The sequence below is a fragment of the Crotalus tigris genome, unplaced genomic scaffold (assembly GCF_016545835.1).
Source record: "Crotalus tigris isolate CLP2741 ecotype Arizona unplaced genomic scaffold, ASM1654583v1 scf7180000017861.769447, whole genome shotgun sequence".
Taxonomy (NCBI): domain Eukaryota; kingdom Metazoa; phylum Chordata; class Lepidosauria; order Squamata; family Viperidae; genus Crotalus; species Crotalus tigris.
Window position 1 is genome coordinate 21,357 of NW_024096682.1, and position 24,024 is coordinate 45,380.

At 37.6% G+C, this 24,024-nt stretch overlaps 1 protein-coding gene across 1 annotated transcript in view; it reads right to left on the reverse strand.

Moving 5' to 3' along the window:
• Positions 1 to 566: 566 nt before the first annotated feature.
• The window catches only part of CLVS2 (clavesin 2), a 48,335-nt gene continuing 24,877 nt past the window's right edge, over positions 567 to 24,024 (reverse strand). Inside the window, exons 3-5 of the mRNA XM_039343536.1 lie at positions 8,930 to 9,040; positions 6,897 to 7,117; positions 567 to 3,897 (exon numbers count right to left, since the gene is read on the reverse strand). Of these exons, the coding sequence (XP_039199470.1) occupies positions 3,810 to 3,897; positions 6,897 to 7,117; positions 8,930 to 9,040 (420 nt within the window). The 3' untranslated portion in view covers positions 567 to 3,809. The remainder of the gene's footprint in view (positions 3,898 to 6,896; positions 7,118 to 8,929; positions 9,041 to 24,024) is intronic.

Below are 24,024 nucleotides of genomic sequence, written 5' to 3' on the forward strand. Positions count from 1 at the left end.
TTCTGGATTAATCTTCACAAGTGGCTTTTAAATGGCATTATTCCAAAAATTGGGCAGAGCCAGAATACTAAATTTGATTTAATTAATCTAGATGAAACTGATAAATTAACATGTAATTAAAATTAAATAGAGTTAACGAACTACATCGAACATAACTCTTTACATATTAAACATTTTCTCTCTTCTGTTCCATAAACATTATGATGTAATTGATGAAGGTGTTTTGATACTGCCCTCAAAATATTGCAAAATATTGAAAAGCCAAGTGCCTTTGTTCTGTTCCTATTTTACAGGGGGGGGAATGTATTTGTATAATTATTGCTTGTATTGCTGAGCATTAGATCCAAAAAGATATTTTTTTCTACCATCCTAATTCTACCAGATGATAGGACTGGTAGCCCTTGACTTATAACAGTTCATTTAGTGTCTGTTCAAAGTTACAGCAGCATTGAAAAAAATGACTTATGACTATTTTTCACACTTACAGCCATTGCAGCATCCCCATGTCATGTGATCAAAATCCAGATACTTGGCAACTGACTCATATTTATGATCGTTATATTATAATGTCCTGGGGTCATGTGATCACCTTTTGTGAGTTTCTGACAAACAAAGTCAGATTCACTTAACAACGGTGTTACTAACTTAACTGCAGTGATTCAATTACCTGTTCCAAGAAAGGTTGTTAAATGGGGCCAAACTCAATAAATGTCTCACTTATCAACAAAAACCGTGGGCTCAATTGTGGTCATAAGTTGAGGACTATGTGTACCAAGGTCTAATTGTCCAGCTGTTTTTTATTCCTATAAAGCCTTACAAGAATGTACAGAAGGTGCTCAGAAGACTTTTAAGTTCAAGAACCTTCAAAGGACAAATATAAATTAACTGACTTACTTCTAACTTATTAGCCTGAAATTACCCTGGGACAGTACAGATGTGTCAAGTTCTTCCTTCTGATGGTGACGGTACAAGAAGATAGGTTAAAGCCAAAATTAGATGCCAAAAAACTGGCCATTTTCTTTTTCTCTATGCACTTAAAACAGAAAATGTGAATGTGACAAATATGCTTCAAAACATGATTTATATAAGTACTTGACTAAAGAAAGTAGACTGATTGCTATTGCCAGTTCAATATCTTTTCAGCAGTAATTCTGAATGCATTGACATGTAGTCTAATGCAGAGTTCCCCAATCTTTCCGGATTAGCAGCCCGGGGGGGGGCGGGGGGAAGAGGTGATGGTTGTATAGGAGGGGCAGACACGTGTGTGTGTGCATGAGCACCTGTTGCTTTTGCGAGTGAGGCTATGCGCACTCACAATGCTCACGCAAGTGGAGCTGCAAGTGCCCACGAGTGGAACCGCAAGCACCTGTGGCACTCACACGAGTGGGGCTGTGTGCGAGCACGTACACGTTCACACCAGCCAGCCACTCACATGGCCCAGTTGTGAACAGACCATGGACTGGTAGTGGACCATGGCCCACAGGTTGGGGACTCCTGCTCTAATGTCTCAGCAAGTGACCATACATAATAACACATGGCTGGCCAGGAAAGTGAAATAAGATTGGATCTTTTTAATATTTGGATGACAGACCCTCAGGAAATCTCAAGCTATAAGCTAGACTAGGAAGCAAAAATAAAGAAATAAAAAAGAAGGCAGTAGCAGTGATTATTCAGGAAAAAATCATGAATAATCACCATGTCAAGTTCAATGTGAAGAAGACTTCACCTTTTGCTTACTTTTTGTAATCCTTCCAAGGAAGCTGTAGCATATCCTAAGAGATGCAAGTGTTGTTTCAGAGACATGCCTTGAACTCTGATGTGATCAGCATCAAGTCTTGCTAAGTCATTTCTACCAGTAGCGATCAGTTCTGATGCAATAATTCAACATTCTTCCACTGAGAATTTTCTGCTTAATACATAGGACATTTTAGATATAAAAAGTATACATTCCAAGTGGAACTTTCTTACTGAAGTCTTATGCTCACCCCTACAAGGATCCTCCTGAGGACACTCCACAAGAGAGATGGAAGTTTATGGTGTAACTTTGTATGTAGCCCTATACCACCAAAATGAGGATGATTTAATAACACAATCAAGTTAATGCCTGTGACTATGAAGAACACAACTGTCAAAATCAACACAAGGTAAAGAGAAATTAAGGCAAATGCGCCTTTCTTATCTTAGCATTCAATTGCATATAAAATGGTCTAGCGGGTACTACAGCCTCACATTATATTAATAGTAATTAGTAATGGAAATGACTCACCAGAAAACATGTTTCTGATGAAAAGAGTAAACGTCTGAATCACACAACAATGGTAGAGCCAACATGAGATGTAATAGTTTACCCATGAAGCCTGCAGAGATAATCTTTGAATTGAGCAGAGTGATCAGAACATATTCATGCTTTTTTTTTTTCAACCAAAGACCTTTTAAAATTAGGATTACAATGAATCCCATCATGGCCAAGGATTTCAAGTATCCTTGAAAGCTTATTCATAATACTTTTTTTTTTGCAAGCAAGAGATCTTGTCATTCCTGTTCAACTATATTGTAATATTAAATCTTTCTGAAGGAAAGATAGTTGTAGGGTGCAATTCTTGTTTTGATGTACGGCAGAAATACACATGCAGATCAGCACAATCAAAGATGAAGACACACTCCTAAACTACAGTCCACTTCAGGTACTGTTTGATCTTCTGAGGTAAAAATGTTATTTCAGTCTAATATGGCACATATCTCATCTACACAATTACATCACAAACAAAAGATGGCCTTAGCACACCATTCTTCTAACAATTGAGTTTTGCTCCAAGGAGGATGATGTACTTAATATTTTACTAAGTTAACAATGACATTGCCTTAATATACAATATATAATAAACTCTAAACACACCAAATAGGTATGATTTTTTTATATAAATCCTTGATTAAATATACTTATCTACCAATGACACTTTACATGTATAGAGACTGGTAAAAATATATAGATATGTATCCAGACTTTTGTTTCGTACAGTTTAGAAACGATTCATCCATCTGCGAAGTAGAAGGAGCAGAGGATTACGAAATAGGTTCCACAAGGATAAAGTTCTCAGACACGGAACCAAGATGAGACTTCTTCCATGTTCAGGAACCAAACAGCTCTCAAAATTCAGATTGTGAAAATCAGATGTCTCCAAAAAATATACCAAGAAATGGTATTTAGCTTCTTGTCTCTATAACTATTTCTTTTCTTTCTCCCCCCAACCCACAGTGAATTATTTTATAATCTCCGTGATGAGCTCTGGCAAGGTTTGTGGCAATCTTCTAAACCAGCAAATCTGAGTTACGATGTTTATGGATCTTATCTTGCTAAATGGAAACTGCGAGAAACGAATAAAGCAGTATGGCAGTGGAGATATGGCTTTGTATAAAAAGGATGACATCTATCTAGGGCCTGATTTTCTATTTTTTGTCTGAGTTCATTCCGTTCTTTTATAGTGCCTTCATCGGACACATTAATGGCCACTTTATTTTCTTTTTTCCTGTAGTATAATTCCTATCATTACTTACAAATGCACAGAGAAGGAAAAGACTATTTACAAACAGGTTGGCACTTAAGAGAATATATTATTGATATTTTCTCCTGTTTATTTTTTTCCCCACCCTGGTTTCCAGTTGAGTGGTAGCTAGGATGCCTGGCAAAACCTGCTGCCTCATTAGAATATGCTACGTTAAAATAGGATTCCAACTTGTACATTCTTTCTCGATGGATGGCTCTGAAAAGCAATAGCTTCCACCCTAATTCATATTTGATGCTCAGACTGCTAGTCAAGTGAAAGCAATGGCTGCATGTTTTCTTCTTCATTTTTATCCATGCGCTTGAGCACTCCGGGGTCCACAACAGATTGAGACCTAGAAAAATATTAAGCAACAACCAATTGTGACTCATTTTCACAACAACAAAAAGGCAAGCTCCTTCGCATTATAAAAAAGCAAGTCAGCAACCAGAAAATATGCTTGGGGAACAGGATGGATGATGCAAGACCCTCCTGAAAAGAAATACAGCCATGTTTCTTAAAGCAGCAATGGAAAAAGTGATTTAAAGGTCAGATTTGGCCAGCAGGCCTCTCCTTTCAGTCTATTGTGGCTTTTGCTGACATGCATTCTCCACCTAAATGCCAACCTTCTTTTTTTAAAAGCTGGTTCACTTTGAGGCTGCCACTTCCAGATGGGTGGGAGTGATTTTCTTCCCAGTTACCTCCCTCTCGCCTTGCTTTTGCCATTAGGGGAGGTAAAGGCTGAATAAAAGTTTGATTCCATGTTGCTAGAGAGCACTTTTCTGCCTCTTATTTTATATGGCTCCCGCTCTTCATTCCCGGGAGCCCTCCACTCAAAAGTCTTCACTATAGCTAGGAAGACAAGCTGATCAACTAGCAAAAAGTGCATCTGAAAGTTTACAGCTGAAAGTCTTCAGAGGAATGGGCAAAGGTTGGTTAGGGAGCAGCCTTTTATACCATCCATCTGAAAGAGGGCTTTAGGGGATAAGGAGGGGTTCCATCAAAAGTTGATAGGCAATTGACAGCTTACACAGGATAATGTTCCTGTGAGGGAAAGTCCCCAGTTTATTGTACATGAAACTGCACATGAATATTGTACGTGAAAAGGACGGCAAAGGCTCTGTTACAAAATAAGATCTAAAAGAGGGCATTGCAACATTTGCCTGAAGCGATGTGGGCAGTTCAAGTAGAATTAGGCATGGGTGCTATCCTCCAGCAAAGTTCAGCTCAGCAGATTTGGAATATTGCACAGCTTAGCAGCTCAGCAACGAACGGCAACCTCTGTGGAACCATAAGGCTCTTCTATATGCAGATCCCAGCACAGAAGTGCAGATCTATATGCAATTCCTTCCCCAGGAATACTGTCTAACTTGGTATTGAAAGAATTGTGCAGCATCTGGATAAATAGTATGGGAGATACAAGTTGGTATGATGAATGCATGCTAACTATACCCTTGTGCATGCTAAGCACAGGCTTTACTTGCTTTGTGCTAGGGCAGTGATGGTGAACCTTTTAGAGACCAAGTGCCCAAACTGCAACCCAAAATCCACTTATGTATCATCAGGTGCCGGGTGGGCGTGGCCCATTGGGTGGGCGTTGCTGCGGTGGTAACGGCAGACTGGGTGGGACTAAAAAGTTCAATCAATCAATTCCAACTCTGTGAGATTTTTTTTTCTTCCGAGAAGTTGAAATTGATTGATTGATTGAACCTTTTTTTTTTTTTTTTGCACAAGATGGCAGAGGCCTAAAGCGAAAAGGGTTTATAAAACCCAGCTGAAGGCCTAGGACTGGGGCAACGCTGCGTGTGCCCACAGAGAGGGCTCTGCTGCCACCTGTGGCATGCGTGCCATAGGTTCACTACCACAGTGCTAGGGTCATGTTCCTGCAAAACCTGCCTAAAGTAAATTCACCTACTGTAAAGTGAGGAAAATCTGCATATGTGTGAGAAAACTTGCCTATTTACAAGGCTTTCAAGCTAACACTCAGCTTCAAAGCTGACCTTTAAAATCAACTGATTTCCCACTCCAACTCATCCTTAAATGGTTCCCTGTATCAGTTTTATTGTCATTGCTTAAATAAATAGTAATGACGTTCTAACAATGGGAACCAGTTAGTAGATGTTCTGGCCCAGAGATCATGAAATGAGAAATGAGTGACAGCTATCAGCAAATGCAGAGGGAATACTAATCCACAATGAGGGGGTGGGAAAGGGGAAAGGATAAGCAACAAGGACAGCTGAGAGGGCTCAGTCCAAGGCCCTGGAGAGCATATGCTTCACTACATTTACCAGGATGGACATTCTTTAGTTCCTAGGGAAAACAGTCAGTGTGGCTTGCATAGGTACAGCAAGTTTCCCAGGTCTGATAAATTTGCAAATGTGGTTTTTCTCCCTCTCTCTTTTTTTGGTGGAAGTGTCTGAAGAATGAAAAGTTGGTCTCCTCTCTTATTATGCACAAGCATAATGATGCATAGATGCCATGTAAATAGTACATCTCTATATCCAGAGAGGGAGCATCTTCATCCATAATACTGCTTTATTTCCTCCTCTAGGCTCTGTTTCTCCTCCTATATAGAGAAAGGGAGTTTTCTGCTTGCAAATGGAAGCTGAAAGCAACTGTTCTGATCTGAACAAGATTGGAAGCAATTCTTTAATCCTCTATATCAGTGGTTCTCAACCTGTGGGTTGGGACCCCATTTGGGGTCGAACGACCATTTCACGGGGGTCACCAAACAACGCAGTCCGCCATTTTTCCCCCTTTTCCTTAGCTGTGCTACTCCCTTTTAGAGGAATTAGACTCTTGAATAGAGTCTAATTCTATTGGCTTTCAAAAGCCAATAGGAATTGTCCAGGCTGTCTCTGCCCTGCTGAGCTTGCCAAAAGTCCCATTCTGCAAATGGTGCTGCACCAGTTGAGTAGTCCTCGACTTACGACTGGTTGAGTAGTCCTTGACTTACGACCGGTTGGGGGTCGCGGCATTAAAAAGGTTGAGAACCACTGCTCTATATAGAGAAGGACAGGGAGGAGAATTGAGCTGCCTTCCAAGCAAAGGAAAGAACACCAGAGGAGGGTGTTCAAGGAGGAGAGAAGGACTTCCAGATTGCCATGTGACCAATCTGATCCAAAGATTTACTTAGTTTCCCATCCCTATTTTTTAAAAAAAAAAATTAGGGTCCCATAATGTAAGAGAAAAGCATAGACAGTCATCTGTCAAAAATGGTACAGGGTCTCTCGCTTAAGCAGGGGGTTGGACTAGATGACCTATGAGGTCCCTTCCAACTCTGTTATTCTATTGTCTATTTGACCTGGGAGATCACCTAGGCATCTCCTGCTTCCGAAGGCATCATGAACTCACCTCTTCATGGATTTGGGTGAGAGCTCCTTTTCAACTTCTTTTGCAGATGTGTTATAGGAGTCCACACTATATTCACTGTCATCATCGTACTCGTGATCTAGCAGTGTTCTTGCCCATGTGCCCATGTCATAAGGTGGAAGCATTCCTCCAAATTCAGAAGGAAGAATTTCAGGATGAATCAACTGGTGCAGACTGTTGAGGTTGTTTCCATGGAGAAATATCTAGGGAAAAGAAGAATATAACATGCTGTAAAGTTATCAGAATCTATAATAATAAATGTAGCTATCTGAAAAGCTGAACAGTTCAAAGATGCGGTTTTTACCACAGAAGATTTCCCAAACGTTTCAGAAGATTTAAAAAAAAAAAAATGCAATTGGTTACCTAAAGATGCTGCTGAAGATTAGTCATATTCTCATATTTCTACTTCCAAATAACATTTGGAATCCAATGAAAATGAATCCTCTTCTATAATCCAAATAGCTCTAAGCATGTCCTTCTCAATTGCACAAGGCAAATTATGGGGAACATTCAAGCTATTTTGGGCTATGACATGTCAGGGTGCCTTTTTTAAAGGATTTTTTTTTAATGGATCCTTAAGGTCTTCAGCTCCATTCAGGGATTACTAAAATATTTGTAAAGAGGCTTATGCACCCACTGATTTAGAAGAGTTAGGATCACCCAAGTCCACAATACAGTGAAAAAAAGGGAAGAACGATGAAAATATATTACATTGGCACAATACAAGCTCCACCCCAATGGTAGTGCATCATGAAATTACATGCATATCTAAGAGGGGCAGAGCTTAAGACCAATGGTGCAATGCATCTCTCCCCATTTTGATCTGAAGCCTTCAGATGCCCATGATCCATTGAATAACAAAAAGTCCAAAAAGATGACTATTTATTAATTTATTAATTACCCAAAGGTTTTGACTAGGTAGACCACAACAAATTGCGGTTAGCCTTTAAAAACATGAGTACACCCAGGCTTTTCCCTCTGCCTTTTGAAGAATGTATATGATGATCAAGAAGTAACAATTGGAATGGAATACTAAGCAACAATTTAAAAAGGAGATCAATAGAAGACAAGGTGACTGGATAATATCACTGATGATAGAAGCAACAGTTTACAAGAATTCAAAGAGGTTACTGACAGACAATTCTGTTAGAATGGTACTCATTAGGTCACAAAGAGAAGCAACTGGAAAATTGAAGAACTTAACTGCCTTCAGCTTCTATAGAATTTGGCATTATGCTTCCAAAGAGCAAGCTTATTAAATTCCCTATTTCAAGATGCTTTTGAAACTTGGCTGCAGCTTGAAAAAAAAAGACACCTTGGGACCTTAGTGAGAGATATGGTTTTCAGGTGAATGTATGCATGTCATTCTCTGTGTGGATTTAATGGTGTTTCCACCTTGTGCACTTCCAATTCAAAGTAGAATAATGATTTTTTTTTTACTATTTTTACATGCTGCATTGATAAGCATCAGACGAGAAATACAGAAACAAATTGAACCCTAGTGTTCAACCAACACTTATCTTTAAGCTGCTGGATGAGATTCCAATGAACACATCTGTCATGGACTATGTGAATATATAGAAATAATGCTTTTTACCAAGATTACATAGCTTAATTCCCCCATTTCAGAACAGTGATTTTAAGATGCACCAGGTCTGCTTAGGCAGCTGTGCAAATAACTATTCAGCTTTTAGTAAATGGGACTGACTTGGGCCGTTCAAGAAACAATGAATCGAAAATCCATTTTATCCTTTGCTGTATTCTAAAATGTGTTAGTATTTGTATGTACAATGACAGCTTATGCATCAGAGACAAATTCCTTGTGTATTCAGTCACACTTGGCCAATAAAGAATATTCTAAGTCTAATTGCATTAATGTTTTATCTGTCATATGTATATAATTAAGGTCACAAAACAAGACACTGGAAACATGTATTTGTTCTTTAGTTTTCAAGACTATCAGTCATTTCATAAAGTTATGGAAATATGATGGAAACAAAGATGAATAAAATTACCCTCTTCCTTGTCTTCTCCTTTAAAAACGGACGTATAACTGTATAAAGGGCATGAATGTACCATGGCTGATTGACAAAATGAATTCCTCCAAATCGCGCTGGGAAACTGTCCTAGAAGAGAACATCAAATAAAAATGAGATATTTTACTTTATTAGCAACTTTCTCTGTATCTTTAACAGAGCTGTGAAAACAGGTAGTCCTCGACTTATGGCCACAATTAAGCACAACATTTCTGTTGCTAAGCAAGACAGTTGTTAAATGAGTTTGCCCCATTTCATGACCTTTCTTACCACAGTTGTTAAGTGAATCACTGAAATTGACAGCTTCTCCATTGAAGTTACTTGTCAAAAGATTAGAAAAGGGGATCACATGACCCCGGGACACTGCAACATGAGTCAATTGCCAAGTGTCTGAATTTTGATCACATGATCATGGAGATGCTGCAACGTTTGCATGAAAAAAATGGTCATAAGTCACTTTTTTAGTGCTGTTGTAACTTTGAATGGTCAGTAAATGAGCTGTTGTAAGTTGAGGACTTACACAAATTCATCCTCACAATAAACGTGCACCCAGGTTTCACTATAAAGATTAAGATACACACCATTACAGATAAGCTGTATGTTTAAGATCATGTCTTCAGACTAGAGATTTTCTTATGCAAGCTTATTAAACAAAAGTTGTCTTCCCCTCCAGGACAGTAATTCTGTATCCAGTTACAAATCTGGGACAAGAATTCTAATAAAGAGAGAGGATGATTTCTACCAAGCAGCAATGCACATATTTTCAGCCTATATTATTTGCCACCATATAATCTTTCCATATTACGTACACAAATTTACATGCGTTTAATTTTTATTTGAAACTATGATTATGTTTTTACATACAGTACGTTCTTAAGCATCTTAGGAATAATTGATTAAAAATTAGAGGTGGGAAGGAGAGGATTTAAATGTTTTAATAAATTAAAACAGCAGCTTGATTATTCCATGTTAAATTATTTATGCGTATAACTGTTGGGTTTCAGTTGAATAACCAAAGTATGAACACTGCATGCTTATTTGCTATTATGTTTCTAGCTCTTAGTTGAACATCTCCAGTAAGGTTTTATCATAGTGTGTTCCATTGTTCAACAGCTCCGAGTGTCAAGAAATTAATCTAAATATTTGGCCTGAATTTCCTTCATTTTCATTTCAATCCTCCAATCTTTTTCTGCTCTAAATTTCAACTAAGAATAGAGCTGTCCTTTATTGTAAGTAGAACCTTTTCTATTGTTGAAAATTGCAAGTATACTTTACCACACTCTTCTGTTTTGTAAGTTAAAAATTAAAGCTTTTTAAAACCCTCAATAATTAGCTTGAAAGCGAGCTCCCCTATCTGGAGGTATCTTTTCCATTCTACCAGAACTTCTTCATCTCTCTTTTAAATAAATATCCTACCGAGAACTGGACAGAGTAGTCCAAATACAGATGAATCAGTAGAGTAAAGATTGCATAGTCCTAGAATCAATACATCCCAAGATTCAGAACTACTCAGTCTTTCCAGGATTCAGCTGAAACCTGTTGTTCCGCATCCAGATTCTCACAATCTCCATACACTGAATAAAATGTTCATGGCATTGCTTAACTCACCAAAGGCTGAGATAGATAGTTGGATATCATTAGCATACTGATGGTAACTCACCCCATGGCAATGGATGAACTAACACACCAGCCTGATGTAGATGTTGAAACAAAGAGAGAGCACTCATCCCTGAGGCCTACTCTCCTTTCTAATATATAATCAGGTCTAATATTAGATTACCAGTTTGCATCACAGAAATTTCTCCCCATTTCAGTGAGTTCCATCAATATTCTTGAATCAGATATGTTGGTAAGTTGTCCATTTCTTCAAAACTCTTAAAAGTGCTGACCTAAACTCGGAGAATATCTAGCAGCATAGCTAGTTTTCCTGAGGTATAAAGAAACTAGACTTAACGTTCATTACATTTTACAGCCAATTATTTTGCCCTGGGGATCCTTAGTTGTCTTTACACTTTCAATCTAAAATTGTTAAATGAACATTGAAAAAAATCTTTTCCAATTCTCTGAATTCTATTGATATTTTCCATCTCATTAATATTCTTGAGTTAAAATATAGTCCTTGACAGTTTTCCTGAATGATGGATCATGTATGTATGTATATGTATATATGTACTGTGTATATAATATAATTATAAGACAGAAGTGTCCTGTGTGGTCTCCAAGTTTATTCCAATCCTTACATTCCACAAAATTGTTATATGTGACATTTTGCAACATTCCAGGGAATGTCTCCCCTTTTCATTTTAGCAGAAGCTAAGATAGATCAAGAATGACCTTTCTGATGTTTCTGATGTTACTATATTTTTTTAAAAAAAGCTATAGAATAGCTGTAGGATGTATGCTCAGCAAAAACAGAAAAAGCCACCCAATAAGAATATAAAAGAACAAGTTTAGCATGAAAGTAGTCTGGCAACAGCGATTTATTTTCATCTCTATCTTTTTCTCCCTAATGCTAGATGAAATCTGGAGCCCATAGGCCTTTTTATACTAGTCCAATGGCTAGCTCGTCTGCTTCCACTCTATGTTACCATTTGAAACTGTTGATCGATGGGGCTACAGGTAATCCCCAGCTTACAATCATCTGTTTAACAACCTTTCAAAGTTACAATGGCACTGAAAAAAAAGTGACTTAGGATTGGTTCCTCACACTTAATGACCATTGTGGCATCCTTAGTCACATGACCAAAATTTAGGTGATTGGTAAACAGCACATATTTATAATGATTGCAGTGTCCCAGATTAGTTGATTGTCATTTCCAGCCTTCCCAGATTGATTCTGACAAGCAAAGTCAATGGGGGAAGTCGGATTCGCTTAAGGACCATGGCAAACAAGTAACTGCAGTTACTTAACAACTGTAGTGATTCGCTTAACAACTGTGGCAAAAAAGGCTGTAAAATCAGGCAGGACTCACTTAACAATCATCTAGCTTAGCAATAGAAATCCTGACTATCCAGTTTTGGTTCTAAGAATACTGATGCTTAGCTGAATCAACATGCACGATTCAGAAAACTGATAGAAATTTAGTTTCATTTCTCAGAAGATAAACATCCATTTCCATGTAGCTGTAAAGTAACAAACACAGGGTTAGACACTAACACTGAGCATCATGTACTTTTCAATATAAGCCCTCTATTCACTAAATTATAATGCTTCCTATCAGCATTAATGAGATGAGAGGTTTTTATCTCCCCCTTGCTGCCTTGATAGCTACTCATCTGGAGAACAAAGCAGTTTGATGGCAGAATATTGCTATTTTATAGTAGTGGCTTTAACTTGGATATAGATGAGGTTTCTGTTGGTGTCTACTTATACACACTTACAGAGGTGGGCAGGGCATGCTATCAAACTTCTTTGTTGAAAATTGAGTTGATGTGCTATTGTGTTGGGGTGAACAATAATGTCTAGCTGTCCTTCTTGTAACTGCTCTGAATTACAGTGTAGCCTTTTGTAATTTATTAATACATCTAATTTAGCACCCAGCAAGGAATCAATATTAAAATACATTTTTCAGAAATCTATTAAAGGTCAGTATTATGGATACAATAAGAGCAAGGGTAGCTGGCAAATATTATCATTTTGAAGCCAAATATCATTTTGAAGCTTTTAGGATTATCAGCTTCACAGAGGTATCAACTGCAAGCCACAATGATATCAAGCATGTTGTGACATCATTGTGGAAATGTGATGAATTACTTCATTTAGTTATTTACGTCAGACACAAAACTATGCAAGGCCATTATTTTCACATGCAATATTATTTATGCAATAATAAATTGTGTGCTTGTTATCAGCCTATTATTTCACAATTTAAATTTACCCTATAGTTTGATGACATATTACTCATCAAACCAAATCAATAAATTCCACATCCTTAAAAGAAATGTATAAACTAAATGTGCTGAATGAAACCCAACATCATATGAATGATAGCCTGTATTCCATAGCTTCTGTCCCACCATCTGTTCTAAAGAAATCTTCAATTTTGGCACCCTCCTCCCATTTTAATAATAATAATAATAATAATAATAACAACAACAACAACAACAACAACACAAGCACCTGCACCATAACAACCCAGACTTAACAATTGTCGATAAGAAAGACAAAAAAGTCTGGATAGTGGACGTGGCAGTGCCTGGAGACAGCAGAATAGAAGAGAAAGAACTGGAGAAGATAACAAAATACAAAGACCTACAAATAGAAATAGAAAGACTGTGGCAAAAGCAAGCAAGGGTAGTACCAATAGTATAGGCTCCTTGGGTGCAATCCCAAAACAACTGGAGCACCACTTGAACACCATTGGCATTGACAAATTCGCTATTAGTCAATTGCAAAAGGCGGCCTTACTAGGAACTGCTTCCATCCTGCGACGATATCTGTAATACCATCAAGCATCCACATCTGCCTATCCCAGGTCCTGGGTAAGGACTCGATAGGTAGACAAAATGCCAAATCCAGTCTGAACATCCGGCTGACTGTGCGATGATCCATCAATAATAATAATAAATAATAATAATAAAGTTGGAAGGGACCTTGGAGGTCATCTAGTCCAACCCCCTGCTCAGGCAGGAAACCCTACACCATTTCGGACAAATGGCTGTCCAGTCTCTTCTTAACAAACTTCCAGTGTTGGAGCATTCACTGCTTCTGGAGGCAAGGTTGTTCCACTGATTAATTGTTCTAACTGTCAGGAAGTTTCTCCTTAGTTCTAGGTTGCTTCTCTCCTTGATTAGTTTCCACCCATTGCTTCTTGTCCTGCCTTCAGGCGCTTTGGAAAATAGCTTGACTCCCTCTTCTTTGTGGCAACCCCTGAGATATTGGAACACTGCTATCATGTCCTCCCTCGTCCTTCTCTTCGTTAAACTAAATGAGGACATTGATTCCCTTAGCAGGAGGACTTAACTGGATATCACCCATATCTGAGGTCATTAGGTCTGTTACCAGTTCAAGACTGCCTCCAGCAAACAGCTGTTGTACATTTTATTAGCTTTGGAACAAAAGAAATGTTTAATACATTTAATTAACTGAAACAGAAGCTTGGAAAGCTGCATGAGATTGTGACAGTGACAAGCCTATTTTTGAGAGTCTCATTCATTTCCTAAAATCCTGTGTGTGTGTGTGTGTGTGTGTGTTACAATAGTAAAATCTAATGCAAAAAAAAAAGAATGAAAAGAACAGAAAGAGTGAAAAGTGCAAACGAGAAGGTAAAAACGGAAAGTATGAAGAAAAATAAGAATATAATAAAAAGAAATGTATATAGTGACTTCCACTCATTATCACAAGTATAAAAAATTTAGTAACTCTTCACCTCTTTAGTTACAATGTTATCCCTTCATCCCATATCTCATCTCTTATTTATAAACAAATCCATAAAGCATAATCTTTTCTGTCCTCGTGACAGCAAAAAGAACATTACAAAAAGGAACAACAATTGGTTTATTGGAAAATCAAGTTTTCTAAATAAATTAATTCAGATTTTTCTATAGGTATGCCTGCATATTTCCCTCAATTTCCATCATTTGGGGAGTCTGGCCTTCTGAGTATCATTTTGAATGAAAGAGAACAGACAATATAAGAAGTATGATTACATTTAAGGAGCCCATTTAAGTAAGAAAAATCCCCTCAGAGGAAGCTGGAAGAAAAACTTCTTAGTAATTTTCCAAAGGCATTGCAACCCATTATTTATGATAGAAATAATTATTGATTGGCAAGGGGCTTTTGCTACTTACTGTAGCAAAAGATAAGAAAAAAAATGGAAGAAAAAAAAACATTCTTCGTTAGGGAGAGTAAGACAAGGATGGTAAGTTTTTCTTGTCATAAATGAAACACCATTACAGGTAATCTTCAACTTACAACCATTCATTTACCCACCATGTGAAGTTACAATGGAATTGAAAATGTAATTTACAACCAATTGCCCATGGTCATGTGATTAAAATTTGGGCTCTTGGCAAATGGCACTTACAATGGCTACAGAAGCCCAGGTCATGTGATCACCATTTGCAACATTCCTAGCCAGATTCTGACAAGTATAATCAATGGGGGCAGCTGGATTCACTTAACAATTGCACAATTCACTTGTCATAAGTTGAGGACTGCCTCTTATAGAAGAAGTAAGAAATTTCTGCCCATTAAACCACAGAACAGGTTGCTAAGAAAGAGAACTACTAGACCAGAGACATCTGCAGGACAGGTCAAATGACAAAAAGAGTAGTATTATGAGCTGACAACAAGTCATGTATACATATTAAAGAGAAAAAAAGACAGCAAACGTGAAGGGATTTTATGAGATTTGTGAAATGAGGGAAACATTTTTCACTTCTTCAGCAAGTTTTAGTTCAGAATTTGCTAGAGGCTTTTTATTACAGTATGGAAGGAAAGTCAGAGACTTCTAACACAGTATGGAAGGAAAGTCAGATAAGAGTTAGTGTCTATCACTAAGAAAACAGGAGGAAATAATGAAGGAAAGGAAGGCAGAAAGGGTCTCTGATGGAAAGTTTAGAGCAATAAAATATTAGATTTCAAAGAGAATAAACATGAAGACCGGAAAAATAGAGAACAAGATGGAGTAACTTTCTTTCAGAAGCAGTTTATGCAAGATAAGAAACAAACTCTTAGTTACAGAGTCTGTGTGTCGACAATCCAGTGAGTAGTCTGAAACCAATGGGTTTCTTTAGGATTCAAAGGCAGTAAAGTTAGGTCAGAGTAAAATGCCAAAGAGGATTTTATTGAATAAATGTTCAGAATTAACAGAGAAAAATATACCAATTTTTATACCTTTAGCATGCCAGCAATCCCCAAAACAGCAGCAGAACACCCTGAAGTTGGCATTTGTGTGGAGGTTTCCCAGTACTTTGGGTCTACATTGCGATAGTCAATACTGAACTACTCTTTTCTTGATAGACTGAGAACATGCCTGAATTTTTGCCCAATGTGTGGATTGTCAAAGCATTATGGCTGAAAAGGAAGCTGGATGAGAGATCCAGACTGCCAACATTCTCTCGAGAACAGAGAGAGATTTCGAGATTGTTGATATGTACTCCAAACATCTGTTGTTGTTTTTTTATGAATAGAAATCAGGACAGCACCACAATCCCTCTTGTTTTCAAACCCATAATATATCATGGAAGGTACAGTGAGTATCTTAACACCCTTGCAAAACTATATAGATTTCAGCTCTTTGGATTCCAAGCCATTAGGCCTTTAATTTAAAGGGATAAAGAAAGGAGAGATGGGAGGTTGAATGGTGAGCTCTGGAAAGGAAATCCTATCTACTGTAGTTGTGGAATGGTGACATCCCATGCAAACTTATTGAGAAGTAACTTCCATTAAGTATTGGATTTTATTCTGAGTAAATCATGTTGAACATCCATCAGCTGCAATTTGGCATATGCGTAAAATGACTATATTTGCATCTGGTGAACCCGACTATCGTTTTCAATCATTTTCACTTTACTGTTTTGTAGCAACTGTGATGGGAGATTACTTTCTTATGACCTGTGTTCAAATTTAAGAAGGGATACCAATGTGCAAAAAGATGGCCTTTGGCATACAAACAGAAACATAATCTGCTATCCATCTGTCACTGCTCTTTAGAAATGCATAACGATGTATATGTATCTTCTCTCAGAGTTACCATCTGTTTATACGCCTCATTTAATAAAACTGTGGGGAGGGGGCTGAGACTGTACTGTTCCTGTATGTGCATTTAATTGTTCTTCCTCCATTCTTGTCTGACGCTTCTCCATGGGAGCATCTCTCTGTTGCTTTCTGAGCATTTGCAGTTTCATTTGAATTATTTTTTATTCAAGGTCTGTTTTTAGAGCATTTGAAGGAAAAAAGATCTGGAATGTTTTAACAATAAAGTTATTGATTATTTATTCTTTATGTATTACATGTACTTCCCGTCTTTCATTTCAGAGCATGAGTAGGCTGTAATGCTACATGAGAATAAATTTGGGAAATGGGGGAGGGGGGAATGCCTAGGAAATGTGAGATAAGAGAGGCCATAGCCTACAACTGGGTGGAGGAAGGCGTTCAGAGCTTAACGAAGATGGTAGGAAATTTCTACTTTCAGACTTTCAAGATTATTTAATAATTATTAATTAATTAAATTTATATAGCCAGTCATCTCATCAGAAATGATTTTAGGCAGCATACAGCAGTCATCTGGGGATGACTAATATAGCTTTACAATAAAGAAAAAATCATTCATCTAGTTGTGTTTCCTGTCTATCTGAGAAGGCTGATAGAGGCATACATAGAGGTTCCTCCTATTTTTCCAAAACAACAACCAAGTTGGTAAGTTGGACTAAGAGAGGATGACTAGTTCAAGGTTACATGATGAATTTTTTTATATCTGAGAATGGACAGGGATAGGGGTCTCCTCACTTCTAGCCTAACATCTTAATCAGTATACCACACAAGCCTTATGATAAGCACAGGATTGGGACCTCCTGTTCAACATTAGGAAGTCAGTGAGACCTAATAGCAATGTTCGTTCTCAGCCATGGAAGCTCAGTGGATGCCTTTGGACCAGGCACTATTTCTCAGTCTATCCTTCCTCACAAAGTTCTTATGGTGAAAAAACAAAATGAAAAGAAAAGAGGTAGTGCTATGTTTGCTCCCTTGATCACCAGCACAGAAAATAGAATAACCTCTAAAAAATAAAGGGAAGACTTTAAAGTATTCCTTAAAGTCTCAGGAAAACCTATTGCACTTAACATGGGTATAATATATTTAGGGGAAATTATTTACTTACAAAACTGTGGGGAACAATTTTGTTACATTCTAATCTAATAGATTCCTCTTAACTTCAGTTATGCTACTGCTGTCCAGAGGCCTCAAGGTGCTGAAACGCAATAATATATAGTTCATGCATCAAATCTGTCCCTGTTGACAAAATAGGGCTCTTAAAAATCCCAGAAAGTTGCTTTCAAGCTAACTGAATAAATCCAAGCTGAAGCCAAACCAAAACTCCATTTTGGGAGTTATTTTATGAGAAGTCAAATGATCAATGGGAGACAGATATCAACAGCAGAGCAAATGTTCTGCTTGCTGAATATCCAGATATTCAGATGAGTCATCTGAAACTCTAGAAAGTGAATGCTGATCAGCATACATAATACTGAGTTGGTAGGGCTAAAAACATCTAACTTAATAAAAGCCAGTTTTCTATTATTCATCTGGGTTGTAACTGCTGTGGCACACAAAACTCAGCTCTTACTGTGCAGCTGAGTTTTGTGTGCCACAGCAGTTACAACACATATGAATCATTGAAACTGGCTTTTATTAAGTTAGATGCTTCTTTTTAAGTAAGATCACAATATAAACATTTGCTTTATCCAGTTCTGATCATTGGCCTGTCATATATAGCAGGCAATGGCTCTTTACTTTGTGTAAATCACATGTTCTACAGATTTCCTAAATGAATATATAATATAAAGATTTAAGAAATATGTAGAACAATTCTGATAAATAATAATAACATGTTACATAACATTATTCAAGATGATTTATTATCTACTATAAAAATATGTATTGAGATTTGCATGGCAAGACACAAAAGAAAATCTTTGACCTATGGAAATCTATGCAGCAGTGCTTTGTGCTGGTGTCAACTTCACCAATGAAATTGTAATGTTTACAGTTGGAACAAATTACTTACCTTGGAGAGTGTAAATGTGAATTTAAACTAGTGAACATTCATAATTCTATTTGTCTCTCAAGCACCAATTCATGTACAAAATATGCATAATGTGCCACCATAAGTGGCATATAAGATGCCTAATTTTGGAAATGTCAAACATAAAACAGCCATGACTAATAAATCCAGGTATAATGTAATGTAGCACTGTAATGTAATGTAGGCAAATTTATCAAGCAATAAACCTACCCATTGAAAGATAACTTCACAAAGAATAATGCTGAAGACATCCCAGCAATCAGTCAATTACGTAATAGGACACCCAAGCTTTTTAATTAGTTGTCACCCTTATGTTAAGTATAATGAAGCCAACATATCAGTGGCATAAAAGAAGCTTATGCTAATATTGCACCCTGAATTACACATATAGTATATTCTCATAAGCAGACTGAACTCAATTCTGATGACATGGAGACCCATGAAGAGTTTGGATACATATTATGAAAAGCTATAATCAACGAAGCTTTTCACCTTTGCATGCTCCCTATAATTAAGGCATATAATTTCTTACACATACACCTGATAGAAGCCCCATTCTAATATAAAGCTCATATGCTTTGCTGTGTGAAAAAGCTTTGAAAGCAAAGGAGTGGAAATGATTCACTGATGGCCAACTGTTTTAGTATACTTTGTGCCATGCCTTCTTCTCAGGCACCTCCTCTTAAAGAAAAATTATGAGGTTTCTGAATTATAAAATGATGAAGCAGCAGTTACTCCAGAACACTCTGAAGTGGAACGGAAAGACCCTTGGAGGACAGAGTCATCCAACTCTGAGACAGGTCTTCCAGATGAGACAATACTTGCGAGTATCAGATGCCAAGAAATTCCTTCTGGATTACCAATACAACCCATTCATGGTTTACTGTAATAATCTTACATATAACTGACCTTTGATTAAGTCTCTGAGGGTCAAAATTCAAAAGTCCTCACTTTCAGAACAATTGTTGGAGCAATATTTATAAACACTTTGTTTGTTGGCAATGCCTTACTAGCTACCTTTTCCCTTGGGGACTTTTTAAACTTGTTTCAAAAGTGTTACTAGTGACCAGGTGCAGTTTTATCCTAACCAAGATATCTTGACTAGATTGTTGTAAATATGCTCTACCTAATCTCTGAAAATGTTCAGAAGTTATAGCTACTCCAGAATGTTATGGCTTTTAATTATTGCCAATTCTTAAGAGAATCTTGATATGTGTGAGAGCTTCTAATCACTGTCTGGACTTAAGTAACATTTCTGTTCATGTTTTTTTTTTTAAGCTTTCCCTGACTTAAGAGGCTTTTTTCTTTTGCATCTCATAAACTTCAGGGTGCATTTGATGAATGTGTGAGTGGTTTTTGCATGGCTATGTCTCAATTTAAAATTCTCTTTTGAGAAATAATGTCCTAGCATCCTTTTCATGAAGATGTTCTTTACAGTCTTTAACTGGTAGAACTGATTTCTTAATGTTGGTTCTCTCTGGAGCTGTGTTTCACTGGCAGCTTTTAAAAACATATTTTAAATATATTTTTGAGACATTTATTTTAATAACTTTGGATTGTGATTATATTAGAGTCCTTTTCCTTGTTAATTGCATTGGTGCTTTGTATGCGTATTTCCACGTGCATAAGATACTCATTGGATTTTGCTAATTTTCAGTTCTGTGTTGCATCCCTACGTATTTGGGATGCAGTTTATCATGACCATAGATATTCCCATAATTTTGTGTCTATCTCTGATACAGAAAAACTAGATTATGCAAAGTGAGAGGTGCCCAAAATAGGTGCTGGATAATGCAGGATAGTGTAATGGTAATGTTGAGACACACAATAAAAATATTAACATAAAGTATCAATTAAAATTACTGATAAATACTAATGATAAAACTTCCAGTAGCAACAAAATGGTCATGTCACAGCAGTCTGACTTATTGAAAAAAATTCTCCTACTAAAACAGATTGTTGAGCAGAGACTCTATGTCACAAAATTGTGAAGTTCATATATGTGTGTGTGTGTGTGAGAGAGAGAGAGAGAGAGAGAGACAGAGACAGAGATCACTGATGATGTTACCTAGTTGGATAATGAAATGTCTGCAAGAAAACCATCAAAATCAGAGAGCACCAAGGATCCACAATTCAACCCTGAGTTACAAATATTCTCTTTTATCAGTACAGAGATAGTTATATGGAAACCACTGACCAAGGGAAGAATTCTACTTCTCTTTATACCTAATGAAAACCTGGTCTGCTAAACCAATCGCTCAACGCTTGAGACAAGCAGGCTTTGCAGGTAGTTCCATTTCTATTTTCATGGTTTCTATTACATTTAAAAACATACCTACTGCTCTTCAAAATCATTACAAGTTAAAAGAAATCTTGGCACAGTCTATGTTTGCCCCTCACCTAAATATCTAAGATCTGCGTGTCTTTAGACAATTTAATGCATGTTTGCATGTTGAACCAGGTTCGCCATGGTAATTGTCAAATTACTAGGGAACTGGTTTGCATTCAAGTACAAAGGAAATTACATTGATAACTCACCATTTTTCAGGGACATTTCTGATGTAATTTTTATCCCTGCTCTCTAATACCTAAAAGCAGCATCGTTAACTGATCTGCCTTGAATTGCAGATGTGAATGTCTTTAGCGGCGTTCCCTCATGCTGTGAGTGAGGAACAAGCACCAGCAGTGAACCCTCCACAGACAAGAGCAGTGATTATTTATCTTTCCATTCCGTTAGGCATGCAATGTGTGTGAAACCTGAGGAGGTAAATGCTTGATGACAGCTTGTCATTTGGACAAAAGCGAAGAGGCAGCAAAGCTTTTCAAAATTATGTATTTTAGAGAGTGTTTCTTAAAAAAAATAATCTAGGCAAGTAAAAGTCAAAACGTGAATATAAAGCACGAAATATATCTTTCCATTGATTTGTTCTTTCCAGCACATTGCCTTTGCTGTCTTTTTTAATAAGCTACTGTATTTTCAGTCTGACTAACAGCATAATGACTAAGAGCAGGGAGAGTTGTGGTGTTGCATTGGCAGCACTTTTCTCGACATGAAAAGCTCTGCCCTCCCCCCACTTGTCAATTTATATGTCATATCAACAGTATCGGTGTTTTCTCCAAAATAAGCTATGTGATTGGCCTCTCCTACTTGGTGTGCCCTAAGTGAAAGGACTGTGACTCCTTTCTTCCCCAGCCAAGAGTAAAAATTTAGCAATCCAACAGAGAGAAAGCAAGTTTGGTGTAGTGATTAAGCACCAGACTAGAAACTGGAAGACTGGAGTTTTACTCCTGCCTTAGGCAAGAAGGCAGCTGGGTGACCCTGGGCCAATCTCTTTCTCTCTGTCCTAGGAAGCAAACAAGGCAAACTACTTCTGAAAAACCTTGCAGAGAAATCTGCAGGGGCTAATTCAGGAAGTCACCAGAAGTTATGACTGACTTGAAAGTATTTATTTATTTATTTATTTATTTATTTATTTATTTATTTATTTCTAAAATTTATATGCCGCCCAATCCCAAGGGACTCAGGGTGGCGTACAAAATTAAAACAATAATATGACAATAAAACAATAAAATAAATACATTCATACAGCGTGTCCGATCATACCCCCCCCCGGGGACATCAGCCCCAGGCCTGCCGGAACAGGAGAGTTTTAATGGCTTTCTTAAAGGCCGGCAGGGTGGGAGTAGTTCGAATCTCGGGGGGAAGTTGATTCCACCAGGTCGGAGCCACCACAGAAAAGGCCCTTCCCCGAGGGCCCGCCAGCCGACATTGTCTGGCCGATGGGACCTGAAGGAGGCCCAATCTATGGGACCTCACCGGTCTCTGGGAACTGTGCGGCAGTATGCGGTCCTGTAAGTAACCTGGCCCTATGCCATGAAGGGCTTTAAAGGTGATAACCAACACCTTGAATTGCGTCCGGAGACCCACAGGAAGCCAGTGCAGCTCGTGGAGGATAGGTGACACATGGGCGTACCTTGGCGCGCCCACAATCGCTCTCGTAGCTGCATTCTGAACCAACTGCAGCCTCCGAACACTCTTCAAGGGTAGCCCCATGTAGAGCGCGTTACAGTAATCCAATCTTGAGGTAACTCCCCCTCCCAAAAAACCCCCACAATATAGTGAGTACCAAAACTGTACCAGATGAACATCATTTCCCCCCACCTATTTAGGTCTTTTGGCATATGATCTGTTAAATAAAGTAAATTTATCTTTGCTGAAAACACTGATATTTTACTCTGATAGATGTGTTGATTTTGCTTTCACTAGTTCAGTGCATTCGAGTTATGTTTCATCCCACCAAACAAAATAAACAAAATTATTTTCCCTCAGAAGAAACAGATAATTTTTTGCAAGAAGTTGTTCAGCACAGTTCCTTCGATGGGTTTACATGGAGCAAAAACTGACTATGCATTAAGGAGTACTGTATTGTACATATAGTTATAAGAAAAGGCAGCTGTTTTTCTCAAAGAAATTAAACTCTCAAAAGTTGTTATTGATTTGCTATAATGCATTGTTGACAACAGACTAAGTGGAAATTGTATTGGTGGAACTTAACAAAACCAGCATGCAAAACAAGTTTGAGGGCCTCTATTTTTTCCCCTTAAGAAAAAAAATCTGAAAATCAGTCTTATTTTGTACCTTCTTAGTTGCATGATACTACCAATAATATTCTAAATGTGCTATGGATCATTTTGAGCTCTTTGGAACTTAATTTGGTCAGAGGTCAGAGCCTTTTGAATGGTTTCTCCCAAGCATGAGATTCTCTGCCAGAGGTTACAAAAATTCTCTTCTACAATCTTTCCAGCAGCAGCATTTTAAAATAGGCAGCCCATTGGTATATAAGCTGGTTTGTTGCTGAGTTTGATGTACATTATGCCTTTGATGGATGTATTTTAATTTTATTTTTTTTTAAAAAAAAAAAATCTGTGCTCATTTCTCAAAGCTGGCAAAAGGCATATAAATAACAGTAGAGCTTCCAAAGCACTATTCAAGACAGGGAAGTCTTTGAAATTACTGATGAAGGGGACATGTCAAGTTAAAGATCCATTTCAAAGATGAGTTTGGAAGCACAGACTCTGCCTCCCCACCATATTGTTTCATTGTCCCCTAATATCTGTGCATGCATACACACACACGCACACACACAGATAGGGCACACAAACACACACACACACAGAGTGAGTGAGTGAGTGAGAGAGAGAGAGAGAGAGAGAGAGAGAGAGAGAGAGATGGAAAAGTTGATCAAAAGTTGATCACAGTGATCAAAAACTGATACAGATGAAGCCATAAAATAAAGCCTGATATAATATAATATGGATTAAATAATC